The 21,729-nt window shown below is 40.9% G+C and overlaps 1 protein-coding gene across 1 annotated transcript in view; it reads left to right on the forward strand.

Moving 5' to 3' along the window:
- CD2AP (CD2 associated protein) overlaps nt 1-21,729 on the forward strand; it is a 77,563-nt gene that overhangs the window by 13,532 nt on the left and 42,302 nt on the right. The window contains exon 2 of the mRNA XM_066314696.1: nt 8,581-8,741. Coding sequence (XP_066170793.1) covers nt 8,581-8,741 — 161 coding nt within the window. The remainder of the gene's footprint in view (nt 1-8,580; nt 8,742-21,729) is intronic.

Here is a 21,729-nt window from a genome sequence, read left to right on the forward strand (position 1 = left end):
TCCTGGTGCTGTCTAACCACTCCCAGCAGCAGGAATTCCCCCCTGAGGTTTAATCTGAATTTCCCCTCTGTCAGTTTAAAACCAGTGCCCCGTGTCCTGTCACTACAGACCTTGGGAAAAAGTATTTACTGAAAGGATTCACTAAGGTACCTGTTATCATTAGAAAGCAGAAAATGTAGTGAGACCCTATACTTCAGGAAAAGAACAGAACTGCCTTTGTGCCAGCTTGCTCCTTCCTCTCTTACAGTGGTAGTTTTTTTTCCCTTTAAGCTCACAGTAATTAATCAGCATGGGAAGGTGACAGTAGCTGGGCTGTTGGTGCTCAAGTGCAGGGAAGCAAAGGCTTACATGAGATATTGGATATTGTGAGAGTTTCAGTTGCTTTGTTGCCATTTTTTTGTTTGCCTCTTGTTGCTGGTTTTCTCTATGGTATGTGTTTATTCTGACTTCATTATTTTTTTTTTCCTGAAAGCTATCTTTATTGCAGTGTAAAATACCCTTAGTGCAAGCCCTGGAGAGTACTTACTAAGGTTTTAACAGATCTTGTAAATCATCACATAGCCAGCAGCTTTTTGGTAGTGACTTGGGATAGTTAAGAGAAATTATTCCAGAAGAATGATATATTTTCTTGATAGCAGTACAATGATTTTTTGATTGAGAAGACTCTGGTATTTAAATTCCTGAGGTTTTTTAGCATGTGGCAGAGGAATGGGAGCTGCAGCTGAAAGACTGAGTTGCTCGGGCACAGCACTTTGTCCTGGGGTGCATCAGGCACAGCATCACCAGCCAGATGAGGGAGGGGATTGTCCTGCTTTGCTCTGTGCAGAGGTGGCCTCACCTTGAATGTTGTGCAGTTGTGGACACCACAGTGTAAAAAACATACTCAACTATTGGAAACTATCCAAAGAAGGGCAACCAAGGTGGTGAAGGCTCTGGAGAGGAAATCCATATGAGGTCACCTGGCCTGTTCAGTCTGGAGAAAGAGGAGAGGAGGCCTCATTGTGGTCTACAGCTTCCTCATGAGGTGAAGAGGGAGGGCAGATGTGGATCTCTGCTCTGTGGGGAGCAGGATGGCCTGAAGTAGTGTCAAAGGAGGTTAAGGTTGGATTTTAGAAGTTTCTTCACCCAGAGGGTGGCTGGGCACTGAACAGGCTCCCCAGGGCAGTGGTCACAGCACCAGCCTGACAGAATACAACAAGTGTTTGGACATGGCTCTGGGGCAGAGACTCTTGGGGTGTCCTGTGCAGGGCCAGGAGTGGGACTCAGTGATCCTTGTGGGTCCCTTCCAGCTCAGCATATTCTGTGATTAATTTGATGCTGGCTCAAATGGGGGATGGTTCTCTGACTGGTCAGCCCATGTGCTGAGGAAGTGGAAAGGGGCTTGTTGGGAATTTAGCCTGATTTTAGCAGAGTGTCTGAATGCCCTCACTTGTCTAATGCTGCTTTGAACCTATTGAGCCTTCTGAGATGGAGTAGTGTTGAAGAGACAGCGAAGGCTCATACTCACTTCAACATGAAGTTGCTTTTAACAGAGCAAATCCTGTTGGCATCCAAACTGAGTCCCCACTCAGTGACAGGGGGTGTTTGGTGCTTCCAGAGACTGGTGGACAGAGCTGAGCTGGTTTATGTAGAATCAACAGTGTGTTTGTATGTACTGGAGGCATCTTTAGTGCTGGAAAGGATTGTTTGTTTGTCCAGCAACCTGAACTAATAAATTGTATGATTTAGGTTCTCTGTCTTTGAAATAATCCATGACTGGAATGATCAGTTTACAGCAAATTTGAAATTAATTGTTTATGCTTAAAATAAAATGACATAGAATGGCATGAAAATATTTCTTTTCATTGGCATGATCTTGTATGGTTATAAACTTATGAAAGAATTCTCATGGTTCTGGGCATTTTACTTAAAATAAGACCATAAGTCAATATTTGAATAAATGAGGTCAACATTACCTTAAAGTGCAGAGAGCCTCCTCTGCCACGTCCCTTCCTTGTGGGCAGCAGGGTTTGCTTGGCTGGCATGTGGGATCAAAGCTGCAGGAGCAGGAGGAGCTGTGACTGCTTCAGTACTGAGCTGTTTGGCTGGACTGGAGCTGGCACAGCTGGTGTGGCTCCCTTGGGAGGAGGCACAGGTAGAAATGGCTCTGCCATGTGTCACAGGGGCTGGACAGGAGGCACCCGACCTCCTTCTGAGCTCCTGTGAAGGTAAAACATCTCATTGGTGATGTTTAATTGTAGTTGTCCTTGTGATGCAACTGTTTGCAAGTCCTCCACGTGGAACGTGAATGTGATGGCTCTGCATGGCTCAGCTCAGTGAAATGTCTGCTCTTCTGTGTGGTGTGGCTCAAAACTAGTGACTGTACTGTTAAATATGTGTGGTCTCCATTAGCTAGTTACACTTGTTCAGTTTCTTAATAGCATGGAACTGCATCTTTACCATCAGAGTTGACAGGAATCCAGTGCGTTATGTTAAGATGTGGTTTTGTGGCACATACTGGCTTTGAACAAAGCAGCAAGTGGTGAGGGGCAAGATGGGTGGATCTGTAGGGGGAAATTGCTCATGTGAAGGGACCATATTCAGGTTTCAAGTTTTGGACATTTTTATATCATTGTAGTTTTAAATCTTGTCCCATGGACATAATGCCTGTTAAAGGTTAATGTGCATTAAGTGCATTCCTGGGCTTAGTTTCAGTGAAAATTCCAGATTACTTTGTGACACTGTTCCACACTGAACTGAGCCACCTCAAATGAGCGTGGTTTGGGGCCTCACTGGGCAGCGTGTTCCTGAGCTGGGCTGTTACAAGGGTGTAGAGGTTGATCTAAAGTGGGTTTGAAGCCGTCCTGTGCCTGACCCTGCAGTGAGACATCTTAAGGAGATAAACTTACAGAAAGTTGTCACTATCAGCTTCCTCTTGGACTGTTTTCTTTATCTGATTCACCAGTGTTATAAATAACTGCTAATTTAAGCAGAGAGTGGGGGGAGGGGACTGGTGAATGCATGCAGAAGAAAGCATGGGATTACAACATCCTCGGGTTAAGATGTCTTGGAAATACATCTTCCTGGCTTTCCCTCTCTCTGTTGGTGATACAGCTTTGTTGGGCACCATGAGAAGGAAGTAGGAAATACAGAATATTTCCATCTGTTCAAGGGTCAGTGCCTCAGCTGCTTCTCAGTTGGATGGTTATTGGGGTGTGAAAGGAAGGGAAGGACTTTTGCCCAAGACCAGTACTCAGAGTGCACTCCCTTCTCAGGGAAATGTGAGGTGCTCCCGTCTTAGATTGAGGAAGAGTGAACCTACATCTGTGCCCCAAAGGAATACTTGGATCTTTGGGGAACTGGTTATTCTGATTGTTTGTAAACAGGAGTGTGAAGCAGATGCAGAGCCGGGAGGAAGCCTGGCTGCAGAGCAGTGGGAGTTCTTGGCCAGGAGGGATTTGTCTTTGGTTTCCAAATCCTGGTGCTCACCTTGTGCATGTGTCTTTACAGGAGAGCTTTGTAGACAAAACTCACAGTTTAGGGAGCAGGAACTAGAATTTTAAGGACAGTCTGTCAGGCCTTTCTATTTAAGCCTCTGGGTTGTCATCAGTGACTCAGGACAGGGTGACAGGAAATTATATGGTATTGAAGTGGAAAGAAAACATTCTTATGACCACTAGTTATGTTTAACACTTACAGAGGTGATTTCATTGTTCAGCATTTAAACACCTGAGCTACGTTTTCAGTGTTAAAGTCTGTCTAAAGTGGCTGTATATATACTATATATGTATTATTAGTATTAACCAAGTGGAATTCCTATAGATCATAAAAGGTAGAAATATTTTTGTGGGAAAACAGTTGGAAGGATCAATCTTCTTAAGTTCAGCACCTGATTTTAAAATAGTTGTGAAGAAAACTATGGTAGTTAAAAGGGTAAGATTGTGTCCTCTGTGGTCTTTTGTCTCTAGTGTAAACTTGGTCTACTATAAAATGAAATACCTTTGTAACTCTATTCATACATAATAACAAAATTGTTAGGCTTTGTTTTATAGGAGACTAAATTTTAGAGGTTTTACATGATAAATGTATAAGTGGAAATAACAGTACTAATGAAATTTGTTTTAGGCATCTAGCAACTGTCTGTTGTGATAAATTGGAAAAGCAAAAGCTCAGTTTCTGATATAACTGCAGTTCTGCTGGCAAGGTACTTCTGGAGGTCACATGATGTTTCAGGGTTGTTGTTCCAATAAATGACTTTAAACTGGCCTGAAACCTGCCTGAAGAGACCTTTATGGGGCACTGCAGCAGTTCTTGCTGCTTCACGTTGGACTCTGACCCTCCAGGCCTGCAGCAAGTTTCAGCAAGGCTTCCCAGTATATGCAAGGATTTCAGTTATCCGATGAATCCTTCTCCCCTCTTTTTAAAAGATATAGAAGCTATTAAAGTGTGTTTTTCATGGAATTTATTTTAAATCTGGTTTGTGTCTTTTTTTGGCTGCTGCAGAAAGGGTTCTGACAGTATTGTAATATCCTAAACAAAGTACCAGGAATGTGAAATTGTGCTCTTTGCTGGATGAGTGTCTATTTCTGTTGAAGACACAGGCATCCTAAATTTTGATATATTTTCCTTGATTTATGTTTTGACTTCTGTTTTAGGGCTACCAGAGGGCCTTAGTTACCTCTAATAGGCAACTTTGGGAAGAGTCTGAGTAGCTGAAGGCATCCTTTGTTTATAGTCAGAGAAGATGGGTATAAAGTGGCCATGGTTGTTGGGAGACTTGGCCTCTGCCTTGGCACTGGGATGTGGTTGGCAGAGGAGCTGGTTGTGTCAGGTTTGGAGGAATGTAGAGTCCAACTGTCCCAGCAATGGCTGAGTGCCTGGTGCTTGGCTGACAGTGGGAGCTGTTTTGTCAGAGGTATTGGGTAGGGCACTTTGTGCTGTGGGGAATAATCTAGTTTGTAGCTGCTGACTGGCTTTGACATGTTTGGTCTGTTTTATCACAGAATCAGTCAGGCTGGAAAAGATCTCTGAGGTCATCAAATCCAACCTATGACACCATCATAGGTGGTCAACCAGACCACAGCACTAAGTGCCACATTCAGTCTTCCCTTAAACACTTCCCTGGACTGTCCATTCCAATATCTGATCTCCCCTTTGAGAAGATTTTTTCCTAATGTCTCACTTAATTGTTTCGTTCCTGGTTTTTTGGTGAAGTTACCATCTTACTAAAAAGCAAGAGCTGAGCAGACCCCTCCCACAGAGCCATCTTCCTCCAAAGATGTCCAGTCAATAAATTGTTTTTGTAGCTCTGTTGATTTTAATCAGTTGCCCCTGAAAATGGGTCAAAACCTTCAGAAAACACCATCTGGAAGGTTCCTATGCATGTTGGCAAGCTGTCATGGCTGGATGACAGAGTGTGTTTATATATGTTGAAGTGGCATTTGTTTAGTTTCCTTTTGTCCCACTGCCTCTTGTGTTCTCACTGGGCGCTGCTTGGTCTTTTCCACACCCTGATTGATGAGATATCCGTGAGCCTTTCCCCAGCTCTTTCAGCCTTTCCTTGAATGCAGATCTGTGAAAACTCAGGAGAAAGTTTTCTTCCCCTCTCAGGTGAACTTTAGTGTTTCTGGATGTGCTAGAAAAGCACAGTAAACCTCAGAGTTGTGTTTAAGCCTAAGACACTGTTTTCCATTTGAGACTTGATCATTACGAACTTTAAGCTTCAGATAATTGATTTAAGTAGGGTTTGAAATGGAGAAAGCTGTGTAAAAAGCAGAGGGGAGATAAGATAGCTTGTGTTTGATAGCTTATGTTGCTGGAGAGTTCTGCTGTACCTTCTACCAGCTGAGAACTTTTTTCAAAGTTTTGACTAGCTATTATATTATTGGAGTCTACATTACTGCTGACTGATTGCAGTGTATCTATTCTTGAGTTAAGCTTTTAAGTGAGACCCTGAAGTATTCAGAACTAGTACAAGCATTAAGAAGTAGAATCAGTAAACTAAAGTAATTTCTAGTTAGTATTATTATAAGGAGTCACAATTCCTTAAAAACATTTTCAGTCATTGCTGGACTCTCTTTGTACTTGGATAAATATTATACTTTAGGATGTTTCAGAGATTGATTTAATCTTGACTGTTTTGGCAGTACAGAGATTTCTTGCCTATCACCTGGATGATTCATATTGAATATTGCTAATATTGAAAAGCAAAACTTCTAAGTGTTCTTCTTGAAGACCACGTAGTAGCAAGACATGGGATGTGTAGCTCCTTGCTGTTCCTCTGCCATCATAGGAAAAAATCTATGGTATGAAACTATCCTAACATTCTCCATGGTCCCTTCCACTTCACAGACAAGACAGCAGAATTCACATCTGGTTTTTCTGTGTATCCATGAGAGTGAGGGTGGCTTTGGGTATCACTGACAAATACAAGAGGAAATTCAGCACCTAGATTTCAAGTGTAAGAAGCTGATGTCTGTTTATTGCTATTTTTCTTTGGAACATAAAGACATGTGAGTGATGACTGGGAAAGTTCTTCAGGTTCTGTATTTATTTGTTGTTGGCATGACCAAGTGAATGTTTTATAGTCTGGAAAGGTGACCAGATGAATGTGCTGTGTATTTCAAACACAAATGCAGAAACATTCTCCCAAGTGAATAAATAACCTTTCAATAGAGTTGGTTCATGTTGGCACAGTGTGGGTGTGATTATCTACTGCTGCTGTGGAAAAAGGACCAGGTGTTTGGCAGCCCAAGTCACTACTGGGAGCATTTGTCATGACTGACACTCTGTTGTGATCCATTTGCCATGTTTAGCTTTGTAAAGCTGTCCCATAGTGTGTATATTGAAATATGCTACCTGCTAATGTGCTTCCAAACAATGTATCATGGGAGAAATATGGGACATGGATATTTCTTACATTTTTCTACATTTGTAGGTTTCCAGAATGCTGAGTTGAGTTGGTTGGAAGGTAGTGTTTTCATTTGCAGACTTTTAGGTGATGAATGGCTGTTGTCTTTATGATTTGTGACTGCCAGAATTTCCTGTGTGTTTGGCAATATTTTATGTCAGCCACTCTCAAGACATAAGTGTGCAGAAACAAGACAGAACTACTCTGCTTGCTGCAGGCAGTAATGGGGAAATGTGATGCTTTGAAACAAGCTTAGAGAGTACATTTGGCAAAAAATAAATGTCTACAGCACAAAAGGTGTGTGCTAGAAGTTCCAGGTGTGTATTATAGGTGAGTAACTCTGGTGACGACTTCTGTTCATAAAGGAAGAAAATGATTTTTTTTGTTAAAAGAAGAAAGCAAAATTAAGTCTTCACGTTTATGTCTACTGGTTCCTTTGTTAATGGGTGCATTCAGAAAATAGTTTGCCAGACATATCATTCAAGCATTTCTTGCATTCATGGCAGCAGCATCATGTAGTCTTTTTTTTTTTTTTTTACTAAGATTTTTCTGGCTTCATCCATGGGCAGCAGAGGGATAAAAGCTTAATTGAAATCACTGTGGCTGCACTTGTGATTAAAACTGCCCACTGATTGGAATTACACATTGGTTTAATGCAGCTGTAAGTTCAATAACTAGGAAATAATGCTTCTTCCCATTTGATTCTTTCATTTTTAAATTAATTGTTGGTTTTTATTATTCACTGATAAAATAGATGAACCTGGGAAAAAATACAACCATTCAGGATTTCTGTCTTTTCACCTTGCTGTGCTCTTGTGCATTTGGTCTTCAGAGGAGAGGGAGGTTTCAGTGAGAACGGTGTTTTAACATTTAGCAGTGCCTGGATATTTGACTGAATTTGAGTGAGAGGGAAGATTATTTGATTGCTGCAGGTTTGTGGAAATTTCAGGCATGAATAGAATTTCTTGATGAACAAATGGGTGTTTATTGCCATTAAAGCCTTAAGCTGTCAGTGAGTGTCTCTCGTGGGTCTTTGTGCCACAGATGGACAAGTTTGTGAATACACTGCTCTGCTCCTCTGAGTAAACTTAATTGTGTCAGAGGTAAAGCTCACTTGCTTATTCTACTTCATACAAACCAAATGACTGTGGAGGAAAGGTTGTTGTCAATCACACTCCTTCTGGTTGTGTTGCATTTCTTGGCTCAAACCAGCAAAAATTCTGTGTTGTGCAGCAATTAGTTTTTTGCAAACATAGCAGCAGGCTCAAGTATGCGAAGTAGCAAAGCATTTCAAGTATGTGCCATTCACACAGTGTCTGATCCTTGCCCCAAATGGGCACTGAGTAAGAAGCACTTGCCTTGTGGGCAGTGATTCATAATTGGTAAATCTTCAGCTGGAACTTGGTGGGGAAAAAGACATTGCCAGCAATTCCTTCCACCGGACATGAACAAAAACCTCCCCACCACCACCAAAACATGACCTGGTGTCATATTCCTAAATCTACTTTATTCTAATTGGTGACTATCCAATTGTTTCTCCCTCTCAAAAATGCATGGGAATGTCACAGTTCAGAGGTGAGCATTGCTGTGAGGGAAATGCCTGTTAGCAGTCATTGTTAGGTTTGCATGGCTTTCAAGGGGCATTTCCCAGTCTGCTTTGTATTCACTGTGCATTTTTTTTTCCTTTGTAGTGGACTATATTGTGGAATATGACTATGATGCAGTGCATGATGATGAGTTAACAATTCGAGTTGGGGAAATCATCAGGAACGTGAAGAAACGGGAAGAAGAAGGATGGTTGGAAGGGGAGTTAAATGGCAGAAGGGGCATGTTCCCTGACAATTTTGTGAAGGTGAGTTTTCTGCATTGGCTTGGGTCATTGTTACTGAAATACTTGGAATACACAACAGTTCTATTTGTAACAGGATGATTTTCTTTTAGAGGGAACACATTCAAGGTGCTGACATTTGTTTTAATATGATTTTGAAGACTTTTTTTTTTTTTTAGTTTAAGTTGTGCTGTCTGTTCCTGCATTAACATTTCTTTTGGTCTGTACCCTTGCATTATGTGTTCTGTGCCACTCTGACTTCTACAGTGCATCAAGTTGTCTGTAGCCACAGTTACCTGCTTTAGTGGGATGAACTGGTTTAAAAAACAAGAATATAAAACCCCCCCTAAACCTACCCCTACAGAAGACATCCAGTCATGACAGAGTTGGGGAAGTGGGGTCACAGCTCAGTCAGCTCATCAGTAATGAAAAGCTGCATCCTCAGGCTGTGCTGATGTGGGTTCTTCAGCCTGGATCAAGCTGTTTGATTTGAAGGGGCAATTCTGCCTTACCCTGGACTCTGCTTGCTGGCATTGCTTTTTTTTGTGACTCTGCAAACTCCTTGGTGTAACACTTCCATGTAGTCCAAGTGAATGTAGATATTTCTGCCCCTTTTGAAGTGAATTAATTCTTTGTAAACCAGAACTATCCAGTGTAATCTTACTGTGAAACTTCCATGTTGTAAAACCTAAGGAGGTATTGGTCCAGTGCTATAAATACTTCTTTGCACTTGCTTATTTTAAATTTGACAGTTTTTCTGAAAAATTGAAAAAGCAAAATTATTCTTTTCTGATTAACTGTGAGGAGTAGTAGGATTTTCCTTTTGAAACTGATAGGAACAATCCAGTTGTTCTCAGAGAGGGTCTCCAACCAAGGGAAAGTTTGTACGAATGCTTTTCACTTGTCTAACATTTTCAAGTTCTTGGTAGTTTAGTTTGAAGTTATGTTTGGGTTTTGAGTCCTGTATAAATAGTAATTTGACCTCAAGTGGTATTTTGATGATTATTGTGCTGATATTGTTAATTAGCTCTCAAGTGCTGTGTAGGAAGGAAGCAGCAGACTCAGCTCTTTTCTGGTTTATGTGTCATCGGTTTGTCCTGCTGAACAGCAAAGGTGGCTCGGATGTGACATGTTTCTGTATTAATTACCATACTGGTTGGTGCTTTCTTGCCCTTCTGCAGCTGTGACTTTTATAAACTTTGTTTAAAATTATTTCCATCCCGAGGCATCTCAGCTGCAGGTATTTTTAACTGTCCGGCTGTTCATATGTGCATGGCATGCTTGGATGTCCTGAATTACAGGGGACAGTCAGTTTTCTTGAAGGCGTAGGGGTTTGGAGAAGTAGAAGGGAAATTGTGTAAAAGAAAATTATCACTTTTGTTTCATGACAACAGGGTTAACTTGCCTTCTTGGTGCTGGAGCTGAGTGCAGTTATGAGGCTGTTCTTGGGAACTGTTCTCCAAGAGGGTATGTTCAGGCTGGAAGGCTGTTGTGCAGTGGTGAGATCATGGGAAAGCATTAATTGTTAGGGAGGTGAAAGTTGTATTTTCTTCTTGGTCAGTTTGATTATAGTTTCTTTGTAAAAGTTAATTTACAGGTAGTGATAGTTTGAGAGACTATTTCTGGGAAAGCTGTTGCAGAAAAGTGGTTTTTTGTTTTTGGTTTTTCGGGGTTTTTTTGCCTCCTCCCAAATCATTCTCATTTGCTGCTGTAGTAGGTTGTTGGATCATGCTGCAGGATCTATGGGATGCTACTATGACCAGACTGCTGCAAGTACCAAGCCTTAGCAACTAAACTCAAATTCCCTCCTTGGCCTGGTGTGCTGCTAACACCTGCAAGGTCTGGGTGACCTGCTGGAGGGGGGTGGGAATGAGCTCAACCAGGGCTGGACTTTGGCCTGGGAATGAGGAAAGTCCCTTGAGAAATGGATTTATTTGTTTGCCAAGAGCAACCACCACCACTGGGAGTGGTAAGAACAGTGAGGATGCTGACAAGAGATGAGTATTGCTGGCTTTTCATGACCCATATGAAAGGGAAGGAGCACAAAAGTCTGCAAGAGGACAGAAATGTGACCAGAGAGCACAAATTGTTGTGCACAGTAGAAAGGATTGCACCAAGTTTTACATGTTTGATTGCAAAATTCTGGGGCTGTACTGAAATATTTATTACTTCCTGAAAAGATCATGTTACTGTCCTGAGTATAATTTCATGCATTAAATGGGCATTTGGCCTGAATGCATTATGTGGTTAAATTTGTGGTGGCTTTTTGGTAACATATATATACACAGTAGTTTGTTAAGAATTGAACTGAGGCCAGGATATAGCCTCTCCATGCAGACTATTAATGGTAAATTATAATTTATGCTGATTGGAAAACATTAAAATTTGAAGCTGAAAGTGCATGTGTTATCCACTAGATTTGCCTTCATGTGTAAAATTTAAAAACATGATAAATATGACAGACTAAACAATGTGAAGATAAACATGTTTTCTTTTTCGAATGTTAGGTGTTATTAGAGAAGACAAATTGTTTTTTAAAAAAGAAATAAAAGCCTTTCATTTCCATCAACTGAAAGAGAATTGGGAAGAAGATTCTCATTCCAGCTAGTTTGTTTTTGCTAATTTTGTTGGTTTGTCTGCATCCTATGTGAGGGCAGGAAAAGAGCTTGTTGCCTTGGTGCCAGCTGCAAACTGTCTTTGGCTGTCGAGCAGCACAAGGCTACGTCTTGTCTCTTTGAAGGACAAGCAGAATTTGGACAGGAGGATTATAGCTGCATGCTGCCTGGATATGTTGGATGCCCCAGATTCAAACTGCTAAAGCAGATCAGTCCCCTTCTGTTCCCTCCTTCTGGGCTCTGCCCATACGTTGTATTTACTGGCATTTTATGCCACTTCTTGTGCTTTGAAAAATGCATCTTTTCTGTTTGAAGTATGACTAAGTGTAGTCAACTTCATGTAGCGTTGTTGAAGCAGGAAATAACTTTTTGATTATGCTTTACTTTTATTTCTCAACTCTTCTAAACATTGTAAAATCATTTTAAATTGTGGTAGTAGGTTTGTTTCATGTAGTGGTAGCAGTTGGGTCTTTGCTGTCTGAAGTGTAGCAGAGGAAGCTGAGACTGTGCTTTTAATTGGGTTCATTTGTTGTATAGTGTGGATGAGCTAAGCACTCTGTGATTTTGAAACACTCCTGTGGAGAAGGGAAATTATGGAAGCTTCTTGTGGATACTGATGTAATGCTGATGCTTGGTACCTTATAACATCATCTGGTAACTTTTTGCTTGGGTTTTATTGTCTCCTACCCAATTGTATTGGCTTCTCCTTTTGCATATTGATGGGGAGATCCTGGGGGATGATTAGAGCTTAGTGATGTCTGGTTCCTGGTGTCATCTGGGACCAGGATGTTTTCTGTGAGCCCATCACTTTTTTGGATAGTGAGCCATCTGAGGTGGTCTGTCCCAAAAGATGCAGCTCTTGGTGCTGACTTCTACTTGCATCATTTTGCTTTAAAAGAAAGAGAGTGGGTAAATTTAGCTGAGGGGAACCCCATAAAGGCTCTGGAACATCCTGAGACACTGCTGTGCAGTGCCACTGCATGGGATGGGGAGTGGGAGGTGTTGTGAGGGCTGGGTGAGAACTCGGTGTGTGGGAAGTCCGGAGCAGTCCTAAAACCAGAAGACAGTGGTAAATGTACAGTTTTATACAAGTAGGTTAAAAAAAAAGTGCAAGCAATTACACTGCCTGCTTGTGAAGCTCATTTCCTTGAATTCACTTTTTAGTGCTGCAGCTACTTAAAGATGTTCTGCCTGTATTGCAGAGCTGGATTTTGGAGTGCACATATTTCCAGTGTTATTAACTAAACCTGGTGTGAAATTCCTGTTTGAACTGTGTGCATATCCTCTTTGAGAGGGGTTGAATTGGAGTTCTTGTTTCTGACATTGTTATTGACATTTTTCTGCTTCTTCCTGTATGGGCAATTTAAAATAAACAATTTCATAAATTCCTGAAAGGAATTAGCAATGGAACCTAGCAGACTTCTATTGTTTTCTTTGAGAGCAGTTTTTCCTTTCTAAAGCCCATCATGGTGAAAAATGTGCATACATTCGTTTGTTTCCAGTGTGATTTAGAGAAGTGTGGTAGTGCTGTTAGATGGAATGTGTGAGGTTTTTGGAGATACTAAGGTGTGTGGAATGTGGAAGATTTTTTGGTTTTGGATTGGGTTTTATTTCTGTTTGCTTTTAGATTTACTTTCGGAGAACTGTTCCTGTATATTATATAAAGATTAAGAGTCCAGGCTTCCCCTCCTTCCCCAGACCTCCTTTCTCTTGCCTAATGAATCTTAACTCTTTTTTTGGACAAGATGGACTTTGACAAGATGGACTAAGATTCATTTTTGTGGATTTATTTGCTTTGAGTAGTTCTGTTCACTCTTCAGACACCTGTTGTGTTGATAACTGAATGTGATGATTTGGTGTTCATCCTTCTGCTTATTTTCTTAAGGTATTTGTCCCTACATAGCTGAGAAGTTTTTTTCTAAGAACTGAAGTTCCTTGTTGTATTTCATTTATTGCTATCTTAGTTTTTTAAATAGCTGTATTGTGAGTAATAGGCTTTACGTGGTAGTAAAACCAGTTTGATCATAAGCTCAAGGCAGTAACTCGGATGAGGGAGGAGCAGTGGAGAGATTAATCAGTAGCTTTCATCAGTGAAGGCAGAAAAGTTTGCCAGCAGGCTCTGGGGACATTGTGGTGAGCGAGCTGGACACTTCTCCGAGGGAGTTTGGGACATGCAGCCCCTCAGCCCTGGAGCTGCTGTGGGGGCAGCTTCCTGCCTGCACAGGTGTGAGCAGCTGCTGCTGCTCTAGCGCCCAGCCTGGATCCTCTCCAGGTTAACACGTGAACTTTGCTCACTGGGACATTTTTCTTCCTCCCCCTAAATAAAAGAAGAGCCCCTGCAACACTGGGCGTGTTCAAGCAAATATGTCCGTGGAAGTGGTAAGCCTGTTTTATTTTCTGTATGTTCTTAACATCAAATGTTGTTAACAGACTTTCTGTTTCAGGGTGGTGAATGGAAACAGCAGGAATTTAAAAGTGATGCTTGCAATATGATTTTGAGAGTTTATTTAGTATATTGTGTAAATTCTTGGTCCTAGAATTGTTTATGTAATAAAATTACTCAGGGTTGGTTTAACCCATGTCCTCTTCTGTACTATAGGGAGATGCTTAGAGATTGCAGACAGCTACTGTGGTTGCAGAAGGAGTTCCTTTTTAAAAGGATGATTTGTTTTTTAGTTGATTCTTTCTGCTCAGGCTTTTCCTGATCTGTGTGTTTCTGGAAACAAAACATGGCCCAAACCTCTTTTCTTTGCTTTTTATCATCCCTAGATGAACACTGTAGGGTATTAACACAGCTGACCTACGTTCTTAAGCCTGTCTTTGCTGCCTGTGTGCTGTGTTCTCACTGGAGGGATGCTGTTAACACAAGTGTGCTGTGGGCCAGTGAGGGAAGTTTTGGCTGAAAGTTCCTTCAAGCGTAGCATCTTCCTTAATTCCTTTTCAAAAACAGTGAATTGACCTCACCCAGAACTTTAAACAGGAATCATGGAGTTGGGAGGGATCGCAGACAAAGACACAGTCTTCTAGGTTAGTTCTCATCTGGGCATGATTAAAAAGTCTAGTAACATTAGTTAAAAAAGCAGATTAATAAACTTTTAAGCAATGTGTATAGGTATATGCATATGCATTTAGTTTGAAATAAGTAGGATGTATTTTAAGGAATAGAATAAAATGCCTATTTCCAAAAGATTGACTGCTTCTTAAAATGTTCTGTCCAAAATCTTTGCATCCAGTTAAAGTTTGGAGAAAACAAGATTACAGCAATTTAGCAGTCCTGTTGGTGAAATTACATTTCAGTTTGTTCAGTCTTTTCCTTTGCTTTATTGTTGTTTTGAAGGAGCCATCAGCACTAGCAGTGGGTTGTGCAGGGAGGTGACACTGAGTGCTCGGAGCAGCACTTGCTTCCCAGGCAGAGTAGGCAGCCTTGCTGGTAAGAAGGTGATGTTTGCTTCGAAGCTGGCAGTTCTTGTTTCTCAGAAACAAAGATTACATGCAAGATTGAAAGCCATATTAAGTAATTTCAGTTTCAGTGCTGAGTATATGAGAGAAGCTCTGGGCTTTCTGTCTTGAGGCATGGAGTGAAGCTGAACATTCAGGCTGGTGCTTTTAAGACCTGTTGCCAGTACTGTGGTGCAACAGCATTGCTCCTGCTGATTTTAATTCAGGCTTTTGGGGGAAATAGGGCTGTTGGAGGAGAGTGTTGTATCAGGGAGTACCTTGTGCAGCCTGAACTGCAGCTGCTAATCCCATCCATTAGCACATCTCTGAGATTTGTGAGAATGGTGATGATAATAATAATTCCTGTGCTTGTGGGGTGAGAGACAAATCTCTGATATCCTGCTGTTTTGGCCTGAATAAACAAGGAAACAGGTTTTTTTTTTTTCCAACTGGAATGTTGGTAATTGGCTTGGGTGGGCCTTGCTTATGATGGGGAAACTATTGCTTCTACAAACAATAGTAAAGAAAATTAAATCAACTGAAAACATTGCCAGATGTAAACAATGGCATTGATATGTCAGCATCTTCACTGTCTTTCAGAGCTCACCATGATTTATTCTTATTCCTGTGACTTTTCCAGTTGAGTCACTGGATGGGCTACTTGAGTTCAGACCAGTTGTGTCCCGAGCCTGTGATGTCCTTCTGTGAGGGGACTGTATCTGTCATGAGTAGGGGAAGTCTGGAGGTGTATTTGATTTGGCACTGAAGAGCTGCTGTTGCTGACCCTGCCGTGCCCACACAGCCATTTGCGGGCACCTGTGTGTCAGGTTGTCTTTTCAGCTGTCACCATGCCCACGTGGGAATTTCCTTTGTTGGGTTGGTTGTGGATGTGTGAATTATTTCATATTCTGAGGCAATGTAAGTGTCTTGTTTGGAAAGAAAAAGCATGCAAGTGAGTTGGCTATTTGAAATATTTATCTTGAGGGACTGTTAGATCTGAAATGTGACAGGTGCCTTCCTCAAATGTGAATTATTTAACTGCTGGAAATTGGTTCAAGTGATGTGGCCCTTTGCCTGTTCAAGGTGAGCACCTGTGGTTTAAGATGTTGAAAAAAACCACCTGAGAAGAATATTTCACTTTGCATTCGCAAATTATCATTTCACTGTAGGCATTGTGAAGTCTTCAGTGGCTGAGTGTGAACACAGAACAGGGAAAACACTGGTGGTTCTTGTAACATTTAGTATCTTTTCAAAGATGGAATATATCTATGTTGATACCGTGTTGTCAAGAGCATGAGAGAAATGGAAAGAGCTTCTAAATTTTGACTCAGTGGCAGCGCTGGTAGGGAACCTCAGGGAACTTATCCTGCTGTCCTTCAGAACACCACCCTAAAGCATGATTAGTGACCTCTGTGAATGCTGCTTAATATGCAAATTATTCCCTCTGATTTGAGTTATCCAAGTTTGTTGATCGTACCTGTGCCTCTTGCTTTTTAAATGCCATATCAGCTTGTGATGTTGCTGTGTGGTAACTGCACTCTCCTGGATACTCCCAGAGCTGCTCTGATTCAATGTAATGGTTTGTGTGGAAGAAGCAGCAGGTTTATACATGTCCTTATTCCTGTAATCACATGAAGCAGTCTGCTCCTTTGTCCATCCTTATTTAGTTGTTACACTTGATTCATGTGTAATTTTATAGCTTCCTCTCCAAGCACAGGAGCAAGGCAACCATTCCCTGCCTGGAGGCTTCAAACAGGGTGTGCTCCATCAAAAGGTGTTTGCAACCATCACTGAGTAAACTGCACAAAGCATTGCTGGCACCTCAGGGAGCAGCAGGGACTGAGTGGGCTTGTGCAGGAAAATGACTTTTAAATTTAGACTTTCCCTGTGTACAGAAGTCTAAAATGCAGCTATAAATATGCACTCTGGAAGTAGCAAATGTAATAAGACCAAAGAGGTCAATTGTCCAGGTGCTGTTTGCTGTGATGTTTGTTACATCCCAGGAGGCTCTGGCTTCACATTCCAGCATGAAATTGTAGTCCTTTGCCATATGTCTCCTAAATCAACATGTGTGTACACTCAGCACAGTTAATATGAAATCTGTTCTTTTGCTTTTTCATGAGGTGGAATGAAGGAATCTAAGCATGAACTTGAAGCTTAAATCTACACAAGGGTAGCTCATCTCTGTCCTGTAACATTTGTGCCAATTGTGAATTTTTTATTTGGTGGCTCATAATTTTGGAGGGGGAAGTTAGCTCTTCTCTACTGTTGTACTTTCAGTATTGAGTTTCAAATGTCTGTGTTCCTTGAGCACTGCCTTTATTCAATATTATAAGCTGATCTGAAAGTTTATTGTGGTAAATATTTTCTAGAATTAACAAACTTTCGATGCTCTTCACTTTGTAAAAATGTATTTTGGTCTATGTATGTGAATTCATTAGCTTTGGACTTGGTGTAATAAGCTTTTCAATTCTTAGAATCTGATGGTGATGAGCATGTTACATAGATGCTTTCAAAACAGGAGCAGAAAACAAGATGCATTTTCAGTTAAAAATGAATCTCTGGTAATGTTTAATCTTTAAACCTTTTTGAATCTCCACTGAAGACTCCAGATTCATATTTTTAGCCCTTACTTGGCAATCTCTTAAGCATCTAATTTTATATCTTAGGCAAGATGTGAAGGGATGTGGATGTGTCAGTGTTTTAACTTGTGGCTGAGAGTGAAATGCTGAAGATTTTACAGGGAGGGTAAAGAGATGGTGCCTTGGAAAAAGGACTCAGGGAAGAAGACAGCTGAGTGTGGCAGAGGAGATGCAGAAAGGCAGGATGATGGTGAGGAGCAAGGGAGTTAAACATCAAAGTGAACCTATAGTGGTTACTGTATCCCACATTTCTCTGGACCAGCAGTCGTGGCAATTAACTGGGAGAAGGGAAAGAAATGTCTTCCTGCCTTCCCGTGTGGGAGGAAGCTGATAAAACACATGTGCTGTGGGAGCTGGAGCTCTGTCTTGCCCTCTGCCATGTGTGGTTCTTGCTTTCATTGATATCAAGCTCTAGTTTGTGGCTGGTGGTTGACAGGACATTAACTGTTATTCTATAAAACAATTACAAGAAATAGAATTAAATTTTCATATATATGTATTAGCAAATATAATAGAGAAGAAATGCAATCAGCATTTTAAGATGGTTTTATCTGGCTATGAACATGGCAGCACCATAAAATATTCTTAAGGTATTATTTTCAGAAGTATTTTAAAATGAACTTTTTTCTTAATTAAATGGTTGGGAAACATTGATGTAAAGACCTATGGTTCCTCTAATTACTGCTGTTAATTTAGGATTCCTTGCTGTGCTGTTAGTGAGCTGACTGCTGAGCTTTCCTGCATCTGGGCTTTCATGTCTTGTTTGAGGTGTCTTGTATTTTGCCAATATTAACAAGACTTCATTTCAGATTCTTTTGACACTTGCTTGCTGCAAAGGTTATACATACCCACTTCTTCATGACAAAATTGAATCACTTGTATATATAAAAGGTATATGCATATATTTTTATAATGTGTATCAAAATCTGAAACTTCAAGCCTACTTCTACATTACCTCTGTAGAGTAATGTAGGAAAGTTCAGCTCTTTGTTCTTGACCTTCAAGTATCACAGTTATCCAGTGCCTCAGGATTTAGTCTGTAAACTTGCAGCAATTCAGTTAATATTTTTTGCTTCTGGGAGATCCCACTTATTCCACATGTTGCATATTGTGAGAAAGAAGTGGTATCTTGCCTGATTGATGATTGTTTTCCTCCTACACAAGGAGACAGTATGATTAAAAGATCTATATTTAGCACAGATTATAACACATGTAAAAATGTCGGTAACTTGTTAAACTGTGTTGTGTGATGTGGGTGTGGTTTAATAGAAAGCAACAAGTCAGACTCTGAAGAGGCAAAGGCAGGGGAGTGATGCTGCCTCAGTGTTGATTCAGTCTGGTTGTGGGCCAGCACTTAAACCCAGTGATTGACAGTTAAACATTCACTACTTCAACCATAAATCAAGCCCCCAAAAATCAACCCATGACACGTGTTACACTCTCCAGGAGGTAAGTTGTCTTGCAAAACAAAGGTTATCCATCTTGTCTGTTCTTCAGATGGTAGCTGATTTCATCTTTAGGTGACTTGTTTCTATTTTCAAGAATAATGTTTAGTCCTCTGGAGAGTCAGAGGCAGCCTCAGACCTCTCCCAGCCAAGCTTTTCTCTTGGGAGGTGGAACCTGCTCTGATCTCCTGAATGTTCCAGGGAAGGAGCTTAGCAGCTTCTCAGCCATTTTGGTCCATGGATTTTCTTGATGTTTCCCTTTAGTTCATGTAAAGTAATGAGACAGATAGGAACAGCTGCACATTACTCATTCTTTCATTGCCTTTATTAAATATTTTGTCTCTGGGCACCTTTATCAAGGATGCAAAATGAAAGGTCGTGAGACAGCTAAGATTTAAGTGACTGGATCTGTTAAGACTCCCTGTGCCTGCCTATCTGTTGCTGTTACTAAAACTGGAAATGTGGTTCCTAAATAATCAGTTGTGTGAAGATTTTTGTGCTCCAGGAGTTGAGGTTTCGTTGCTCTTGAATGGGTTATGGATGACAATGTCTCCTCTGTAGGCAGCTGTGCAGATTGTTGTATGCCTTTACATACAGTCACATTTCTATGTGGGTTTTTTCAGGAATGGGATTTTGCAGGCTGTGAACTTGTATAAACAGAACTACTGCCTACTTCCAGTTCCTCCCCTTCCCCTAAAATGACAGGTCAAATTCTGAGTTACTTATTTTCTACTCAGTAAAATGAGTCATGGACTTAATTTGCCAGTCCATGGGTTCTTTATTGCTGTTCTGATGGGGAAGAAAAGAGACGAGATAATTGTATGTGTAGGCTCAGACATTCATCTTTGTGTATTCTTTATCTCAGCCTCTTTAGAGATTGAGACCATTATCTGCTGCTTGAGATCTTGCTTTAAAATGTACTCAGCCACAAAGAGTAATGCACATCACTTTTGCACACTGATGTTACAGTGGAATTAATATAAGAAGTCTAAAGATGATTGTTCTTTGTATAATGGCATATATAGAAGGAGATGGCAGCTGAAGCTTTAATATTTATGCTTGAAGAATCTAGCTAAGGATTTAGATTTGCTGGATAATGAACTGATCTGTGCCCTGTAATTCAGGAATAGACTTGGTATTTTTAACTCCTGGCCTTTCAGACGCTCTGACCTGCTTTCTGCATCTCCACTGCCTGGCTGATTTGAGTGCTCTTGGCTTGTGGGGAGGATCCAGCTGTCCCCGCTGGAGCCACTGGGTGGGCAGCAGCTGATGGAGGGGAGGGGAGGCTGCTCCTGCTGCCTCAGAAGTAGGTCAGAAGCACCCGCTCCTTTGAACAGCATCATGAGGCTCTGCATGCATTTACATGGCTTGCATTTTTGTCTGCATATATGGAATAGTTCCTGCATCTCACATTGCTGCACTTAAAAGATTTTGAGATTTTTATTTGTAAATATGCACATTTCCTTGAGAGATTATTAAACTGTGACAGATGCAATTAAAGCAAAAACCACCTTTTTTTTTTTTTTTTTTTTTTTTGGCTAGTTAAATTTATATACTTGTTTTTTGCCTGTCAGGCTGCAGTGAGTTTGTAAGTGTTGCAAAATACACATTTAGTGAAGATTATGAAAAGTTCAAACCTTTATGACTACTGCTGTAGTTCCCAACAGAACAAGTGGGTGCTTGCTTCCCAGTGGAGTGTGTTTTGTGCCAAGAGACAATCTGTATTGACCTTGTACTGCCAAGTCATAAATTCATAAAATCTGTGCTGCTCATGGAAACACTGACAAGCCTTGAACTGCAGTGGACTGGCAGAATAAAAAAAATTAAAATTTCCAGCTGCAGTTAATGTCAGATTTTCATTTTGGTTTTACTGGCTGGCAGCTGGCAGTGGCCTCACCTCAGTTGAAGTGTCTTGGAGCTTTGTGTTAGTATTGTCACAACACCAAGTTTCTCTGATCGTTTGGATAGATGAGGCTGACTTAAAACCCACCAAAAACAAAGAAAAAAAAACTTCCTTGTGAAACCCATGGACAGGAATCTTGGCTACATTCAGATTGGATATAGTGGTACTTCAGAGGTAGGACCTTTGGGCAGTGTCATTTTCCAGCCACTGAAGTGCAAGTGAGCTGTTTGGAAGATATGTAAGAATTGCAAACTCTTATTAATGTTATTAATTTGGCATGAATTGCTATTTGCATCAATAACTGTCAATTTTGAGATATCCAATCTGTCTTTTTGAAAGAAGTCATAAGAATGATGCCCAAGATGATGTTGCTGGCAGGGGTGATGGGTGTGTATGTCAGAGGATCCTGATGTGTGCTTTTGACAATGAATCTTGGAGCCTTTCCCTGGTGTGAACTACAGGGTTGTGGTGTAGTGGGCCACATGCAGGTATGCAGACCAGGGATTTCTGAATCTGTTTGGTTTAATTTTAATATGGTTTCTATTGCCCCAAGGAAGGATAATTATTGTTGCAGCTCTTCTTTAACAGTGAGAACAAAAAAACAGTTCTTGCTTTACATGAATGTTACAAATGGTAGAGGGTTAAATATGAAAAAAACAGTTGCCGGCCCATTTAGACATTGCTTAATGATGCCTTCTGTAGTTCTTTGTCAGAACCAGATTTATGCCTGGCTGCTGTGGCAGAACTCTCTCTCGTGGTTGTTTTTTCTCTCCTTGTTGCAAGGCAGCTCCATATGATGCTCTTGTGCTGCTTTCTGTCACACTCAGTCAAATGTCACTGTCAGCTCTGATTCAAACCTGGCTGGTCCCAGTTCTACCCACGTCTGCTTGTAAATCTGATGGATTTACAGTCTCTCTGCTCCTGTTTTTATCACAGTCACCCTGAAGTTCTCCTTGCATCCTCTTTGCT

Source organism: Sylvia atricapilla, chromosome 3, assembly GCF_009819655.1.
Source record: "Sylvia atricapilla isolate bSylAtr1 chromosome 3, bSylAtr1.pri, whole genome shotgun sequence".
NCBI lineage: Eukaryota > Metazoa > Chordata > Aves > Passeriformes > Sylviidae > Sylvia > Sylvia atricapilla.